We start from the raw sequence: 18,620 nt of genomic DNA, 5'->3' as shown, positions 1-18,620 counted from the left end.
TCTCAAGACCTGCCACAGACTGGGGTGGTGGTGTTGAAATTAAGCTGGTAGTTGCATATGTAGCCTTTGTCCTTTTTCTGTATGAAGTATTTGTTCTGTGCATGGAGGCAGTAGGAATAAATTACCTTTCTAGTTTTTGAGGTCCCCCTCAAAACCAGTGTGAAACTAAGCTCTTGGAAAATGTTTAGTGCGATAAATGTATCTAAATTGACTTAATAGATATACAATTACTCTAAAACCTTGGGCCTCATAAAAACACAATATTGCTGAAATCAGGGGAGTGACTGTTTTCAACTTCAGCTCTCATGTCCTCCCTGTTGTGTCTTTAGATGACATGCCTTACCTCTTTTTTTTTTTTTTTTTTGACAGTAACATTTCTGAATCTATCATTAATCAGTTTGATAATCCCATCACTGTTGATTTGGGGGGCTCAATTACAGGCTCTGTATGCAACAGCATGAAGATGCCCAACTCCTTGTAAACTGATGGTTATTTTTTTTCCCTCCTAGTATCGTCACAGTGGCCCTCCATATGTCGGGCCCCCACAGCAGTATCCCGTTCAGCCGCCAGGACCAGGACCCTTTTATCCAGGACCAGGTCCTGGAGAATTCCCCAATGCCTATGGTAGGTTCTGCTTGGAGATTTCTTATAAAGCATTTCCTGGGTGTGTTTTTCTGTTGTCAAGCTGAAGATTTATAATAGTGAAATGGATTAGCATTCAAATAGCTGCTCAATTTGGTTGTGTCACAGCCCTTATTATTCACTCCTGAAAAATTCACAATAACAGAGTATTGTTTGTATGAGTTCTTAAGGAAAGGCTGCAACTCACAGAACTACCCATAATCACACGTGAACAAGAATGGTGGCTATTTTTTATTCCCTGCTCAATCATTATTATTTATTAAGGTATTGTGAATACATCTGGCAGCCTTGGTTTCCATTGAGCTGTGCCCTGAATATGTTCACAGCAATACAGCAGTTAACATTTCTTATCCCTGTGTTCCTTGTTCGGTGTTTAGTGAAGGAAAAGAACAAGCCATGTGGTTTGATTCACTGGTCTTATGCTGCAAAGATCAAGTTAGTCCAGTCGAAGAGTTTGTAACCCATGCACAGGCTGAAATTTGCCCTTTTAATGGGCGACTCCTGATCTCGCCTTTTCTCAAGGAAAAGGCTTGGGAGACAGCCCAACATCGTTGTGTGTGCTGTGATTGTTTGGCACACCATATTCAGTGTATTTGATTGACTCCCTCAGGTACTGAGCTTCAGAGCTGTACCTAATAATTCACAGGCTGCATGTCCAGTGCTGGGCGTCCCTTCTGTCTGCATCTCACTGGTCCTTGACTCCTCCAGGACTTCACAACTACCTCACTTGGGTCCCATGTAACAGTGGGTGACTGTCCTTCACTGTCCCGTGACACCTTTTCTCTTGGAAGTCATCTTTTACATAAAAGTAATTAAGTCCTTTCTTAATAATTTCCAATGTGTTGTCATGTACAATATATATCATACTTACATCACAGTCTTCTCTAAGGTTTTCTGTGGGATCTGTATTTTGATAGTTAAAACAAATCAGCTCCTGCAAGCTGTATTTGAATGAGATGCAGAATTAGGTGTCTTGCAGTCATGTATATCACTTCTTTTTTTTTTAATTTACCTTACCTTCCTTATTTATGGGAACATTTTAAAATCCATCAGGATGATTCTAGTCATCACCATGTTGTATGAGTAGGGTTTTTTTTTAAGGGTCTTCACCTCTTGATAGCAAATTTGAGGTATTTTGTTCAGTCTGATTGCTACCTGCCCATGCACATTCTGTAATCTGTTGGGGGCAGAGATACTGTCAACTTTCCATGTGGCTTTAGCTGTTGGTATTTCAGAGTGTTAAAAGTGAATGGTTACCTTCCAGGCTGAACAATGACAACCCTGTACCATTGGCAGAATTGCACGTTTGCTCTTCATAAATACACATCCATTTTAAAGGTGAAAAAGCCCCAGTTGCTTCCCTACTTATAATTTTAAAAGGTCTGGACCCTCCCTCCCCCTCCCCCCCCCCCTTTCTTTTTTTTTATTTATTTAGTGTATAGCGATCTAATGGGACTACTTTGAAAGGTTGCCATGAAGCCTTCAAACCTGGTTATGCAATTTCTGAATAAAAGGAGAGAGCAATTACAAGGCAGCTAGTTCCTGTTTGCTTATCCTAGAAAAAATAAAGAGAAGAAATATTGCAATGGTTCTTTGAATCTGATCCTCTAAATGAGGAAATTACCCATTTTTTCTGCTGTTACAGGTCTGCTTTCTTATTTTCTGGTCGCTTAATGCCATTTGTCTGTCTTCACTTCTGTAATTTGGAAAAGGTTCCCTTCCGGTTCCTTTCCACTCCTGAAAGTGCCTGGTTTCTTGCACAGAGGCTTGTAATCTTTCAGTCCCAGCTTGTTTTTAGGTTGCTGTGTCTGCGGAACATCAGTGGGTGAACCTGGAGCCCTCTGTCACGCAGAATGTTTTCCAGGCAGAGGAGGTTTAGCCAAGGAAGACGATGATTACAGGTTTGCCTGTACTCATCCACGTTTCCCTCCTGTTGCTTCCTTGCTATTTATATAGGGACTGGAAATGTTCAGTCTTTCACCAGGTGCTGCTCATGGCATTGGGAGACAACTGAATTTTCAATACAGTTATGGATAATGTTGCTGGCAGTGGCCCTTCCCATAACCTTGGGACTTCATAGCCAGTGTGGCTGCTAGACATCAAATCATTGCAGTTTGACAGGCTGTAAAGAAGGTGATAAGGGAAAATACTGCAGAAGACAAACCTTGTGAAGATGGACAGTGCATTTTTTTTTTAACTGTCTCAGTTTTGCAATTAATCGTTCTCTCTTATATCAGTGAGTTTCCATTCTACCCTGGGAAAGACCTTGAAATGATGAATGGAAAGGAGGGAGAATAAAACTTGGGTGCCGCTGAACTGGAAAGGATCAAAAGGCAGGGTGAAGAGCAAAGAGCGTTGCACTGAAAAATGCACTTGGTTTGTTGCCACAGAAGCTGTATTTCTTCCCAGAAGTTACTCTTGCTTTTGGGGATTTGCTTTTTTAAAAGTATTTTTCATAAAGAGCCCTTCCTTGAGTTATGCTGTAGCTCGCTCTCTCTGGCAGGGATCACATTACAGGCAATCTGATTAGATCTGGTTTCTAGGAAACTAGAAATCAGGATAATTAACACATTGCAGGGCTCCCAGACTTGCTTCTGTCCTCTCACATTACCTGAACTCGTGCTGTACACCTGGCCAGCTTGGCCAAAGCATTAGTTGGAAGAGTTTGAGGTTTCATCACTGTTTTTAAGGAGAGAGGCAGGAGGACTCTCGCTTCCCAAGCCATGGGGATGCTGACAGAGACTTTAGTGCCCTGAGGCCAGATCTGAAGTCACGCTGCTTACTGTGAAGTTCAAAATGAAAAGTTTATTGAGTCATTTAGGCCACCTTAATTGCAGCATCCAAGAGTGAATATAGCAGGCTGAGCTTTTAGCAGCTTGATGGTGGTGCCATGCAATGCTCTCCGCTTTCAGCTGCCTGCCTGCTATTTCAGCAGTGAAAAGTTCTTGTTCCGAGCTTGCAGACAGGGAGCCTGCTCTGAGCTTTTGCTTTTCAGCTCTCAGTTTGAGGAATGTGTCCTTTGAAGTTGCAAATCAGATTGTGCTGGGCTGGCTTTGTTTGCTTTCTTGGATTTCACTGTTTGCTTGAGATAGTAATAATCTCCCGTTTTGGTTACAGATGCACAATACAGATTTTCATTCCCATTTAAAGGTTAGTTCAGTTGAAGAATAAATCACATTGCTCCAGATGCAAGTGCAAGCAGGCAGTCCACCCAGTATCCATGCCTAGAAGGGAAAAAACCCAGCACCATCTTACAAACTCGCTTGATAATCTGATCCACAGACAGAAGACAGCTCTACTATGCCACCTTTATTTATGTCTGGCACATTTTTAAAGCACTCGGTCATTTTGAGCCAGTCTTATTCCATAAAGAAAAACATAATGAAACTATATTGGATATTATGAATGTAATCCACAACATGGTATAATTTTGCAATAATAACCATGGTCATGCTTTTTTGTGTTGCAGCATGACAAGAACATTGCTTGTAATTAAATTTTCTGGCTATGCTTCGAAATAGATTGCAGTTGACCTTGCAAATTCTTTGTAATGATTTGACTGAATTTCTCTACAAAGACAAAAACGCCCCCAACAAACCCACCTGTTTGTCTGTCAAAGGAGTCCAAGGATGGGCCACTTATCTTTTCATGCCTTGGTGATTTCAACAACCTCTCTGAAATGGATGCACGTGATCATTTTTTCCCTCCATGAGCAGAAAAAAATGAAGTAGTTGACTTAATGGCTTGTCTTAATGGAGTAGCAGCTTCTGTTTTAGTGGAAGTGGGGAAGAGCAAAACACGGACAGGTGACCAGCTGGATGTTAGAAGTTCTGGTTTTTGAAGGGAGGGAGGAGTAGGTGGCCAGTTTTACCTCTTGTACTTGCTTTTGTTTCATTAACAGATGAACTGAATTTTTCACTCTTGTTTCTGTCTTCTTGTCCTCTCCCAGGAGCACCTTTTTACCCAAGTCAGCCAGTGTATCAGTCAGCACCCATTATAGTGCCTACACAGCAGCAGCAGCCTCCACCAGCTAAAAGAGAGAAAAAAACAGTAAGTGATCATCCTTGACTGGTACATCCCTTCTGAGAATAGTCCTGGTTCTAAGGTTGAAGGAAATTAAGAGCGATCTTAAGCTTAAAACTGAGCTTTATCTTTACAGAGAGGCTAAGTCTTACCTTTCACGCCTAAGTGTAATTAAACATTGCACAACGCTGCAGTGGTTGTCTTATTTTCAACTTTCTACGGGGGCTTCCTGCTCTGACTTTGTGACATCTCAGCCACTCAAAAAGGAAAATATTTTTGCGGTTTTGTAACGAACATAAATGAAAACTGCATTGTCTTCCCGAGCCTGGGATCCTCAGCTGCCTGCACTGCTGCTTAGAGTTTTACCAAAGAGCCAGGTGGGCATGAACAAACTCAGATCAGTTTTTGGGAGCCTGTTGGGAATTGGTTCAAATTGACAAAAAAGAAATTGTTCAATATTACGCCTTGGAAAAGTTAGAAAAACAGTAAGTTGCGCATTTATTTGTAGGTTTGAAAGAACGTGAACACATGACATTATCAAAGTAGGTAGAGGTTTGGAGACCACATTTCCTCAAGATACACAGATTAATGGAATTTAAACCCATTTGCAGGTAGATGATGGTAGGGAATAGTAAAGACACACCAGGTGAATGTAATATTTAAACAGAAAACGTTAGGAGTGGACTTGAACCTGTGAGTGAATAGTTGATTCTAAATGATTGAGAAGGAAGTTACGTTACATCACTATGTGTGTTAGGGTGGTTTGAAAACATTAATAGAACTGTTTCCTGGGAGAAAAAAGAATGCAGGACTTGTACATGTCTCAAAATGCAGAATATTTGTATCTTTTGATTTTTGAAGATGATTTGAGATGACACTTGATTTGGGAAACTGGAAGAGCTGAACAATGTGTTAGCTGGGCTTGTAAGAAAGACCTTTTTTGTAGCTGCTGTCAGCAAAAGGTGATACAACTCTTTTGCTACCTCTTCACCATCCTCTTCAGTCTTGAGGAGTCTCTTTTCAGCATCCAAACCATGACATGGCCAGATCATTGATGCCATTTGAAATGCAAAGATGTTCAGAAACACCCAACTGGTTAAGACAGTTCTATGCCAACAAAGCGAAGTTCTTTGAAGCAGAAAGGCAAAAGGTTTTTTGAATGCCTGAGATGCCTTTCTCTGAACGTACTATTTCAAGTTGCTAATCTGGGTCTCAGCTGAAGAAATGAGAGAAATTAAAGAAAAATTAAATGTATATATGTTCATGCCTGGCATGCACCATTAGTTGAGTATTCGAGTACTACAGTCTATCAGGCAGGGAAAGCTTGTTTTAATGCCATTGACTACTTGTCAAGAGGAGGAGAGGGTAGGAATTCGTGCCAACTCTTAAGTCCTTGTAGCTGTGGTTAATTAAATGTTTTAGCAGAAAAACTCCCATCAAAAACAAGAGAAGACCACTTACTGTCAACATGCTAGGTACCACATGTATATTTATTTGTCTTCATAACCCAAGAGTCAAGAAGACATCACACCATACTGAAGTTGATAAATAACAAAACCCTTCTGCAGCTAACAACTTTAAATGTTGCTGACTGAAAAAAGCGTGTCGGTTTCCAGTGAGACCCCTGCCCTCAGAAGGATTATGTCTCAGTTTGCTTGCAGTTGTGCATTGTGCTCAGTGTAATGGGGATTCTGCATGCAGTTTATGGACTGAGTTCAACCAAGAGCACTGTCTTTAGGTTTATGGAAAACTTCAGTTTTTATATTGAAAATTAAATACTCTGTTCCAAATTAACCCAGACAGCTTGATTGTTCCCTGTATTCGGTGACACACATTGGCTCAAGTGTCAGTTGAAATGAGTGTGATCTTGAGTGGTTTATTTTGGAAAATATTTTTCCTTCCCATTTTGGGGCTGTGAAGAGGCTCGAAAAACATACTTGTTTACTAAATGCTGATGAGTTTCATAGGACTTTTGTTTGTTCTTCTTGCTGTTTCCCTTTCCTTTGCTCAGTATTTGTTGTTTGATTCCCTCTGTTTTGTTGGTGTGACTTTTCTCAATGGGGAAGGGAAAACCAAAAAGATCTGATTTGCTTTCCCCCTTTACCAGCAGCTGAGTTGGCAAGGTCACTGAATTACATATCAGGGTAAAACATGGCCTTTTTTCTTTTTTCTTTTTTTTTTTTTTTTTTTTTTTAATTCTTGCACTTCCCACTAACTGGCAAGCTTAGTTCTGTAGCTAAACTGTCTGCTAAATTTTCTAAGTTGCAGTAAACTTATTTTCCAGGAGTAGAGACCATATTCTGAATTACAGGGTCATGCACTGAGTGAATATGTTTAGACTTAACTGGTGTGTTTGATGAGCGTTTTGATTAAATTAGGTTTTGAGATTAAGGGATGACATACCATGCATTTCATGTTATTGAAACAAACCACATTCCAGCGTTCCTGCAAAGCATCAGCTCAATCCAGAGCATCTCCTGCCGAGTGTAGTGGAATTATGTCCTGTCCATGTTCTCCTCTCCATAAACCCCAAGGACAGCGTGTAACTGGAAGACTTGTTTGAATTATTTCTTTGTTCAATACCGCAGATCCGAATCCGGGATCCAAACCAAGGAGGCAAAGATATAACAGAAGAAATAATGTCTGGAGGGGGCAGCAGGAACCCAACGCCTCCCATCGTGAGACCCACTTCCACACCTACTCCACCTCAGGTAATAAAGTGGCCACGTAGCCCTTCCCCCAGTGACATCTGCTTTGCTTTGCTGTTTGTTAGAGTGAATTCCTGTGTCTTCCATCCACACCACCGATCACCTCAGACACCTGGATGGTCCTAAGTTGTCAGTGTTCTTCAAGAATTTTATTTCCTGCGCCCCCCCCGCCCCCCCCCCTGCCCCTCAAAGTTTGGTCATTTTTACCAGCCTGTAGATTGTAAAATGTGGAGCTGCAGTGCTGCTACAAGTTACCCATCCCTGGTTTTGTATAAGCAGTAGATTTCAGAGCTTGTAAAGACTTTCAGTGTTAAAGGAGAAGCCAATACATTTGTGAGAAATGTGGTGTTTCTGTTAGTCTTGTGTACCTGAGGAAAGTCCATATCATGCACGTGATCGATTATATATCTTCAGGTTGCATCACTGTCCATACTAATGTCTTTCTGCCTTAGTAGTGTTGTTTTAGAGTAACCAGAATGACTGTAGCTCAGGAATTTTATCACAGAACTGTGATAAATCTATCACAGATTTGGTGTCCCTGTGTTCAACCTTAAAAATGCATTTTTCTCATGTAGGAAAAAGCATAAATATCCCAAACTGACATTTTCCATAGCTCATAAATCTCTTCCTGTCACACACATTTGAGTTTGACCCCTTCTAAGTCTCTGTATCCTGCTTCATCTGAGAAGTCCATGTGTAATGTCTGGAAATTAAAGTGATTGGACATCCAGGTCTGTTCTAGTCCTTTTTGACCCAGGGCCAAAACAGCGCGCTCGGACTTGCAGACTAGCAGTCCTGACGGGGACATAAGTTCACCCTGATGTGAACCGCTGGGGCTGCAAGTGGCTGCGTTATCTAATTAGAAAATTATTTCTATCCTCTGACTACTCTTCCCCACCTGCAGGAGGAAGAGGCGATGCCTCTTTCATCTCCCCATAGCATCAGAGATGGAGAGGAGGCACGTGGCAGCTGCTGTCCTCTTCCCAGCTGCCGGCTTGGTGTAGCTGCTGTTTGTTTGCTTCATACATCATCTTGGTTCTCCATCTCTCTTTTGGGAGAGATGGTGCTTAAGCCACAGGCTGCTAAACTTAAAATTTTTTGACCAATTGGAGAAGAAACTCTATGGTTTGGTACAAGCCTTGCAAGTTGGCCATGTTTTATTGGAGGTTGTTGCCCACTGCTTGGGGGCCTGATTAGAAGAAATGAAGCTTCACTAAGTGATGGGTGGGCTTTAGATCAGAGCCTGGATGAGGCTGGGGTGCAATTTCTTCTTCTTCCAAGTTCTTCATTGTTTAATGTCACCAGTTTTTGCTGGCTTTTGGGTGAAACGGCCTTTTCTGAACTGAAACCTTACTTTCCCCTCTGCATTTGGAGAGTTTTTCTGCTGACTGTCCTGTGCTGAGGCAAAAGCACAAGCTTGCCTTAAGACGCCCATTGTGCTGGAGCAGGGGCTTGAGGTTACAGCTGAGCCAGTAAAAGTGTAACTGGGATCACTGGGATGAAATAAGAGCCTGGCCTGCAGATCTCCCCTCTGTTGAGACCAACGGAATAGTTACGGCTTTTGGCCGTTCCCCTGGTTCAGTCGAATCCTGTTGTTGCATGAAGGCATCACCATGTGCTTTGGGTCACCCGCTTTCTCCTCCTGGTCTTCATCGTCAGCAAGCAGCAGCAAGGCACCATGCTTGAGCAATTCCTGTCTAGCTGTGTTTTTGCAACAAGGTCTGCAATGCTCGACTGGAAAAAGCTATTTTTCTGCCCAAGAGCGGTCTGATGATTTGCAGCTACAGCTGGAAGGAAAGAGAGCTAAGAGGTGGTTATGTATAGAATCATTTAAACTTCTTTTTGAGCTTTTTCCATGAGAGAAGATACTAGCGATGTAAAACGTTGGAGTGCTGGTGAGATCTTCTTCCTGTTACTTCATGCTGAATGACTTTCCCCATTAGAAGTGGGGAAGAGTTGAAAACAGCCAGGGTTTCAGATTATGTTTATGCATGGTGCAGCTAATCCAGGCACTTACCGGCTCATTTTTGCAGTCTGAAATCTATTTTAAGATACTACAATTAAGTCAAACAGGATGAAATAAATGTTTTTCAAGAGGAAATTAATAAGCATGAATTTTTATCAGCTGTAATTTATATGCAGAGCACAGCAGTGATGTCCAATCATCTACTCCAAGTCAGGTATGCAAATACTTCATTGATTAATATCCAGGCTTTGTTTTGGTTAGATACTTGGAACCACATTTGTTAATCACAGAAGAGCTCTGAAATTGTGCTCACCAGAAAAAGTTCATTAGTGTAACATAACTGAAAATTTAAGCCCACTTGAGCCAGGAAATTCAAAGTTATTGTCCCAACAGCATCTCTAATTCATTTCTTTGGAGCAAGTGTTGTATCTTAGATGGAATTAGATGGTGCCTTAACAGCTATGCTCAGTGGCTGAATTCCAGTAGTGGTGGATGTTATAATTTTGAACAGTCTAAAATCAGTAAACTTTAAATATTCAGCCATAACTTTGCTTGAAATGTGCTAGTGCTTTTTGGTATTCCCTTTCCCCAGCTGATAAAAGCTGTGAACAGTCAGTGTGAACTTCATGTGAAAATACCTGCCTATTGAAATGCTCACAGTTTAGGACAGCTCCTGGAATAGGTGTGAGGGGGCTATCGTTACTGTTGTCTTCTTCCACCACCTCTTTGGGTCAAACCCTGCACCTCAGGGGCATTGGTAAGATTTCATCTGGTTGAACACTCAAAATGCAAACGAGCAATCTCCAGGCTTGATGAAATATCATCTAATCAAAGTGACTCCCAGTCCAAAGTATGCTAAATGCTAGTAATGCTTCTTTTATATTGATGGCCAGTATCTGATTTTGTAATCTCTTTATTTAAATTACACAAGCACAGAGGGAGAAACTTGCTCAAGAAGTGCATGGAAGCCACTGCTGTAGACCAGTCCCTGTCCCAAATTCTACATTTGAAAAAAAAGCCATTTTATAATAATAGGTTTCAAAATTTTCTTTTTTTTTCTTTAAATTTTGATTTGTTTTTTTTTTATAACTGACTCAAAGAAAACCCGAAACTTTGATAACAGAAGCCTGAAGCACCCTCTTCTCTCCATAGATTGTGCTTAACATCAAAAAAAAAGTTGGACTTGTCCAAAAGATGAGCATCGCTGCCAAGACTCATGCCATGTGGTTTTAGCTATTTCCATGCTTTTCATATCTCCTGCTTTGGTCAGCATTGCTGACCAAAAAGTGCTTTAGGTGGAGCCTTCCCAGCACCTCCACAGTGGTGGCTTAATTGCTTAAAGTTCCTGCAAGAGAAGCTGGCAGTAAGTGGAGATATTATTTATACGTTTTTAGCAGGACACTATTTTTCACACTATATTTTTTTCTGGGAAGTTAAATGGACCATGTATTAAATCTGGCTATGGTATTTACTCAGCACTGACTTACATAGATCACCTTTTAAAGAGTAAGAAATGCTCTTATTTTCCTGGCAAACCTCTTCCAAGTATCAATGAGTTTGTCATACTTTGTGTTTGCTTGGTCTACGGGCCATGGTAGGATAGAATAACACAGAGCAACTCTTTTAGCATCATAAATCATGAGAGCAGTTTTGAGTGGGTTTTTTTTTCCTAGAAAGTCTCTAAATGCTCCATTTTGAAACGGCAAGCCTATAAGGGTCAGTACTTAAGTACCATTTATATTGCTTTGCAATATCATTCCCACAAAATCAATGAGTGTTTTCCAAATTCCTTAAGAAAATATGTTTACTGACCCAAGAAGTTTCTAGGCTTACAAGTGCTTTGTCCAGTAGTCTCATTTGGTTCCTGTGACTTTTAGCACATTCTCCTTTTTCCCCACTGCTTTCATCCATAGATTTTTCATAAAATGAAACTAGTGATCCGCTGAGGGTGAGGGGAAAGTGTTCTTGAAACCTGCTCATTTGTAAAACTGTGTTTTCTTTGGCTTCCTTCAGATTTGGCTGGAGGTAGGGATGCAATTCTTCATCCATAGTCCAGCTGATCTCATTGGGCTCATTCCTGGAAGAGGAGCAATCCCAAATAAAATTTCAACCCTTCACCCTGCTTACTTAGTTTTTCATTTTGGCTTTTCCAGATGTGCTTTTTCCACAGTTGTCCTTTACCTTTCTGTTGCCTGAAATGGTGAAAAACATTGAATTGAAGATAATTCATTCTTTATTCTGCACTGTTCAGACGCAATAGCTGAAAAAGCTGTAAATGGGAGCAAAAAAGAGTCCCAGGAAGAGGAGCAGGTTGCTAGAGAGTTTCTTTTTTTAGGGAAATAAGTTTTGCATGGATTTCTGATAGCCTGTCTGAAAGAAGGAATTAGACAACCATGTCTTGGGCACTCTGCTTTATTTTGTTTGTTTAAAAATCCCTTTTCCTGTAGATCTCCTGAGAAGTCAGCATGGATGTATAGCTAGATGAGAACAGCCATCTCCAAAAAGCTGTGTGGCTTTCCACTTCAGAGTATTAAATTTAAATTTAGCCCTGTTTTCTTCTGTGCATGGTCCCTGATGCGTGTTTAAGGGGATTTTGCAAATGTGAATAGTTGACTTGCCCCATGTATGTTCACTCTAACTTACACAAGTGCTTTACCTGTAAGTTTGGGTGTGTTTGGTGTAGTTATTTAGTCTTACACAAGGTTTTCCTTATATTCAGAAGTAAAATACAGGGGATTTTTTCTGTCTTTATCGAACCTTCATGAACACAAGTGAAATGTTTGTCCCAGTAATGGTGGGGACATGATTAGAATATGTGGCCTCCGCAACAGGCCATGGATTTTTCAGTCTGATGACTTTGCTGGTCTTGCAGTTTTGGTTTTTATGTATAGAATATCTCAAGCTCGCTCTGTGCTGATTGGGAACCAGCTCTTCCTGCTCCCCTTTAGATTGATGCACAACTAGTCTTATTCTCATACTACCCAGCAGGTACCGTCTGTAAGTCTGTAGAGGGCATTGGATTATTTTTTTTTATATGACCACGCAGTTACAATCAATCTAGATTGTTTTCCTAGTGCAATAACAAGTTACTGTGTGCGTGCACAGAGATACGTATATACACTATTCATGCGTACACACACACATTATCTATCTATAAATAAATATATAGAAAAATAAATAAATCTATATTAAAATTTTTAAGGTGTTTGAAATAACTGATCAGTTGAGAAAGGAGTCAAGTCCAAAAAGCAAATTTAAATTATGGAGAGGTCCAGGAGTCTTGGTGTATATCCAACTTTTTGCAGACTACGCAGTGGAGCATTTCTGCTGCTCTTGGAAGAAGCATTCAGAGAATGAAGTGTGTTAATAACTGTGCTGTGCTGTCTCTTTCTTGCTGTTGTTAACAGTAATCGTCTCTTTTTCCCCTTTTCCTGCTGCCTTTTCCTCCCTCCCTTTCCCATGTCCTTTTTGAATTTATTCAATCGGTCTGTGTATCTTTTCTCTTTTATTTTCCCTGCCTTTTGTTTTTCTTTCCTATCCCACCCTATTCTTGTCTCCCCACTTGCTTGCTTGTGCTCCATGTTGCTAGTTTTTATGTTCGCACGCTCATTATCACCCTTTTTTGTACTTCAAATCTCAGCAGCTGTCCAGCCAGGTCCCCGAGCACAGCCCTGTGGTTTATGGGACTGTAGAGAACACCCATCTCGCTGCCAGCACCCCTGTCACTGCGACTAGCAACCCGAAGCAAGGTTTGTTGATGGATATTTCCTTCCTGATTATTTTTAGTCTTTTTTTTTTTTTCCTTCTTTCTTGTTTTAGTTTAAATATTTTTGGCATGAAGACAAGCAGTCAGCAGAAATAGGAGGGGAAAGACTTTTTTCCTCTAGTGGAACATCGTAACAATGTGCTGCTGAGGGAATTAATTGAAATTTGCCAACATGAAACTGGTTAAAAATAATTGCATTCAAGCTTATATGTACTAAATGTTGTTTCAGAGCACCTAGCAGCATGCACCTCCTCTCGCCCACGTGCCATCCTTTAGAAACAGGTGTGTTGTCAGTAAAATGCTCTTAGCCAGAGAGGCTTTATACCATTTGGACAACTAGCCATAGCAATGGCACATAACCAGAGCATCATATGGCTTCTCCAGAGCTGCTTGTGTATCCTGTCCTACAGGACATGAGCAATATTAATTAGGGAAAAAAAAACAACCAAAAAAACCATTAGAGCGCAAAGTATCTCATAAGCGGCATAGCAAATTTTGCTGACTTTAGTAAATATGGCACAGATGGAAAAAGTTTCTTAAAGTGATTACATTTCCTTCTCATATCTAAGAATAGATATTTGAAGGGAGATTTTTTAAACTGTTCAAAGAAAAGGTGTTGCAGGAGGGAAGGTGGAGCATGCCAAGTCCCCTCCCACGCTGAAATTTTATAGCCACCTAAAAGCCATTGAAAAGCTGTAGTTAATAATGTGTATACTGTCATCGTTTTAATGGACTTGGTGTTGGAATAGAGTTGACACCACTGTTTGCTTCCTGGTTATTCACTGCATTGCAGCTTTTGAGGTTTCTGCCTACAGCGATGTGTACATGCAAGTCGAGAAGTGCCATCTTTCACTCATGAGTGTATCCTGTAAACTTTGAGCCTGCCAAGATTATTTTTTTTCCCACAGTATTTGCTAGAGGAAAGCTAAGCTCCAGAGGAGCACAGCTCTAAGAAAGAGGAAAAGAAGCTGCCTCTGATGTTTCAGAAGTCATAGATCCAAATAGCAGTACAGTCACTGCTTGAAAGTAAAGGGAAGTATCCCTGAGGCTAACTTGTATCAGATTCTAAAATTTGTTGAAAATGTTGCTCTTCTACAGCCATAGCGTAGACTTCAGGGTTTTCCCTCTGCAAACTGTTCCATGGATACCTGTCTAAACTGCTGCAGTGTCTAGAAATGGTTGACAAGGGAACTTTTAGAGATCATCTGGTCCCATCTCCCACTTGAAGCGGGACTAGATCTTTGTGCAAAACTTGGATGTCTCCATCACCTGAAAAAATTGTCGATAGGCTTAATGTATATCAAATCGACTGTGATTGTGCTGGCCGAATGGAGCGCGCAGGCTCACTGCTGTGCGTTGCTGCACAGCTCTGGCACAACTGCTCTTCCCGGTCTGTGTTCGTGTCCCCACTATGCCAACCTGCCCAAGTCCCACTCGCTGCCAGGGACACGCTCTGAGCATGCCGAGGTGCATGGTGGCACTGGGACTTGAACAACTGATGACCGTGATGCAGGCACCAAAATGCATCTGCCCTTTCAAGCAAGTTGATGCTGAACTGTAAAATCCAGCACTTTACATCACAGTATTTCAACCCTGTGTATAAAACCTTGTATTTCCAGGACAAGTGGGTCTTCTCTCTCTTCTCTCTCTCTTTAACTTCATCGCTTTGTAGGCAACTGGAAGTAAGTGGTCTTTATTTAGTTAGTTACACAGGTCTGACTGTGCTGGTTTAAATATAAATCAGGGCTTGGACTGGGATTTAACACTGATGAGCTTTCCTGTGTTTATCTCCATTCCATCCCAGAAAGATTCAAACATTTGTTCCAGTCCAAAAATTGCTAAAGAGCACATTTATGTAAGCATTGCAGAGAAAGAGTGAGCCCTGAAATAACACCATTAGCATTCGACTGTGGCCTCGGGGTGGGGGAGAGCAGCAGTGGTGTCAGTCACTGGACAGAGCGAGTTAAAGGTGAAGGAAGTTTAGACATGATTAAAATTATTTATTTAAACAGAGCTAGTGACTCAGGGGGCACATCTTTCCAGAAATACATGCCAAGGTATCAAAATAATTTTTCACATTGTGCCTGATGTTGGGGGTTTTTTATTCTAAAACAAAAATAGTCATAGACAGGGTTGCATGGCTTTCTCAAGCAACTGTTTATTAAAACCAGTATTATTGCTTCCCTTAAGACCCCTCCGCTGCATTCATTAGTGGATCACATTCTCCCTTGTGCCCTTCACCTCGTGCGCTCGTTTGCATCAGTTGAAATTTGGTATAAAGCTATCATTCTAATTTTGTGATATTCAGCGATCATTTTGCAGTTATTTATAACTGCGTGCAGCATTTGGCCCGTTTGCTGGGTTGGGGATCAGGAGCAGAAGCGTGTGTGCTGTGCCAGCAGACCCAGCCTCTGTTATTTCTCACTGCAAGTATCTGCAGTCCCTGTTATTTTTGTGTTGAAGTCATTAGTGAGGCTGAAATTGGGATTGCATTGCACTTAATTTCCTTGTTTTTTTCTTTAGAAGACAAGCATTTGGCATTTGCTGCTTTTAAAGCAGCTTCTGGTTTTTCAGGCTTCAAAATTCATACATGATTTGGAGGAATATAGGGATTGCTACTGTAATACCTTGAAAAGTGGCATTATTTTGGGGCAAGCAGTTAGCTGTCATTCCTATAGATGCCCTAGGTGCATATATATCAGCTGGGCTGCAGAAGGCAAGGATATTGCTGGAGAATTCAGGTCAAGCTGATGGCAGAGCGTGCAGGAACCTGGCTGCAGGCCAGGCTGGTGCAGAACTTATAATGGGGTATAATTGTGCATGAAATCAGGGCTGTTCACGTTTACTCAGCTTGCACAGGTTCAGTGGGATGTTTGGAGGAGTATTATTATTTTTTTAAAACTCTCCACAAATCCTGCAATGTATCAGACATGGAGAATGTATAACAGTTTGTGAAAAATAGATTAATGTCAGATCCTGAAGTTTGGAAAACTTTCAGTCCCTCCGCTGACACTATGACTCAGTAATGTGTGCTCCAAAAACTGCCTGCGAAGCCAGCATCTGTACCGCCTCGTGAATGTTTGCATCGGGACAAAAGATGGAAAAATGGCAGCAAGCCCAGCGATTATTTTTCAGATAAACACTGCAAAGCAGAAACAAATTCCTGTATCCAGTAAAATCTTGCCTATCCACTGCTCTGGGCAATTGTTGCCACTGCGACCACCCAGCAACCCAGCTCCCTCTCTGGCTTTAATGTCTTTGCATAGAGGAGATACCAAGCATCTGTCCTGCTGAGTTTGTAAAAGTATTTCTAATGAAGAGTAATTTTGCAAGATTTGTATTTATCTGGAGATTTTTTAAAAATATCTATTGATGGAGCAACCTTTCCTCCTGAACAGCCTAGTGCTTCCAGCAAATACTTTCTAAATATAATGTGAGGGATGATCTTGGCATATTTAGGAAAAGGGATCTGATTCAGTTTGGATGAATTGCATTGATTTTTGTTTTCCCTTCGCAACTGTATGTTGTTTCACGTGACTGTTTCTGTAACAGTTGGCAGGGATGAACGTTCCTGTGCCAGGACTTTGAGATTTGTTCTCAGTGGTGGTCATTCAAGATTTACTTATCATTAGCCAAATCTGCTCATTGTTCTTCTGAAATTCCCCCTCCTCAGATTGCTTTCCTCCTTGAATTTTGCACACACAGCCTGTATTGGTGGCTAATATATTGGCCAAATAAGGTGCAGTTTGAAGAAAGTGTGTTTAAACCACTGGTTTTAAAAACCAGTTGTGTATTTTTGCTGTGTTTTTTATCTTTTGGAATTTGGGATGTTTTTCTAGACACTTCAATATTTTTTTTAATTTTTTTTTTTTTTTTTTTTGAACAATCTCATTTGACTTAGGGGAGAAAATATCCAGGCAACTGTTTATAGTGAGCTGTAAATGTCAAGAATGCTCCATGAGTTGTTTGCAAAGGATGTTCCAGAAATTGGAGGTGACACATTTTCCTTTCTAAACCAGTTCCCATGTCCCTTTTTCTTCCATGGAGTCTCCAGAATCAAAATCAGCTGTTGGGATACTTTCTCCCATCTTTTTTCCTCATTTATCATCCTCTTCCAAAGCCGTCTCCCAACGTGCCTCATTAAGTTGATAAACTACTGCTTTGGCCGTGGTCCTCACTGTAACGCTGCTGGGGCTGTCAGCGGCTGAAAGCAAAATTCTTCATTGCTCCAGCTATTCCTAAAGATGGGGCTTGATGCTCCAAGCGGTTTCAGATCAGTTCTCCTTCAAAACCCCTTTCTCCTTCAGCCTATCTGTTGAATAAGCCCCAAATGGAAAGCCACCAGAGCTGGAAAAGACCAAGCAAAGCCATACCTCTTCAGTTCTACCTGAATTCTGATGATTTGGGGTTGGTTGTGGCCTTTGATTTCCTTATCTGAACAGCAAGCTTTGTGCCTCTGGCTTTTCCAGAATTACTTTTTGCTGTCGTGGCAGTGTCCCGGAGGAGTTCCACGTTGCTTCAGTGCTCGGAAAGCCTCAGGGCATTTTGCGCTGGTGGAGCAGAGCAGAGCTCCCTCCCTGAGGACAGATAAAAGCTGACCTCGTAATGGTGATTAGGAACTGAACTGTTGAGTCCCTGCCATCTGTACGTTGACTTTGAGTGATACCTGTCTCATCCGTCTTGCAGAGTTGTAGCACAGAGGCGCATCTTGTCGTCAAATCGGAGGTGGGAGAGGGTGTAGTAGAGATCCTAAAAGATCCCATAAAGCCAAGATCTTTTAGGATCTTGGCTTGTACTTTGTTCAGAAGAAGTGGGAATAAATGCGTTAATTGGAGTTGCAGCAGACCTTTGGGAGCTGCGTGGTGGTCATGGCAGGCATGGTATCACAAAGTCTGTTGCTAATCACAGGATAAGTACAGGGACATCTCTGTGCACAATATTTTGGGGTTTGGTTTGACACACATGCATATTTCACTGTGCTTTTCCCACCCTGCTTGATACTCTCCGACCACAAACATCAAGAGGTAATGGTGCTGTTCTTTGATGGCAGCTGAGCTTAAATCCCTTTTTGGTTTTGCTTTCTTTGGGAAAAGGTATCTTTGATGAAATTTAGAACAAAGAAGAGGGGGATTGTGTCCTTTAGTCTGCTGTGCTGATGGGTGATGAAGTTGAGCAATAACAAGTGGAAAAATAAACTAGAAGCATCGCACGTATTAGTAATGGTGTGACACGTGGCATCCATAAAATAATGGCCCATCATCAGTCATGGAGTAGTTTCCCTGTTTTATAAAGAGGGAGAACAGTTGCAGAGAGCACCTGCAGGTTGCCAGTGCTCTTGCCAGTGTCTTTGCCTGCAATGTTTGCCTGCATTTTAGAACATGAGTTTGCCTAGGTCTTGGTGTTAAAACCCTGGGCTCCTTTAAGGCAGAATCCAAGTAAAGCGTATTTTTGTCTTCTGTAATTTCTGTCAAGAAAAATTTTATTTTGAGCTGCAGAGTTTCTGCAAAAAATCCAC

The 18,620-nt window shown here is 41.3% G+C and overlaps 1 protein-coding gene across 21 annotated transcripts in view; it reads left to right on the top strand.

Annotated features, from left to right (window-relative positions):
* The window catches only part of EIF4G3 (eukaryotic translation initiation factor 4 gamma 3), a 147,911-nt gene that overhangs the window by 83,605 nt on the left and 45,686 nt on the right, over window positions 1-18,620 (top strand). For 10 of the 21 annotated variants that reach the window (XM_049804810.1, XM_049804889.1, XM_049805346.1 and 7 more), the window contains 4 exons: window positions 510-624; window positions 4,592-4,692; window positions 7,254-7,376; window positions 12,929-13,088. In XM_049804810.1, the coding sequence (XP_049660767.1) occupies window positions 510-624; window positions 4,592-4,692; window positions 7,254-7,376; window positions 12,929-13,088 (499 nt within the window). The remainder of the gene's footprint in view (window positions 1-509; window positions 625-4,591; window positions 4,693-7,253; window positions 7,377-12,928; window positions 13,089-18,620) is intronic. The other 11 variants (XM_049805609.1, XM_049805166.1, XM_049806307.1 and 8 more) reach the window with 2 other exon arrangements.

Source organism: Accipiter gentilis, chromosome 1, assembly GCF_929443795.1.
Source record: "Accipiter gentilis chromosome 1, bAccGen1.1, whole genome shotgun sequence".
Taxonomy (NCBI): Eukaryota; Metazoa; Chordata; class Aves; order Accipitriformes; family Accipitridae; genus Astur; species Astur gentilis.
This window is presented reverse-complemented; position numbering and strand designations above follow the sequence as displayed.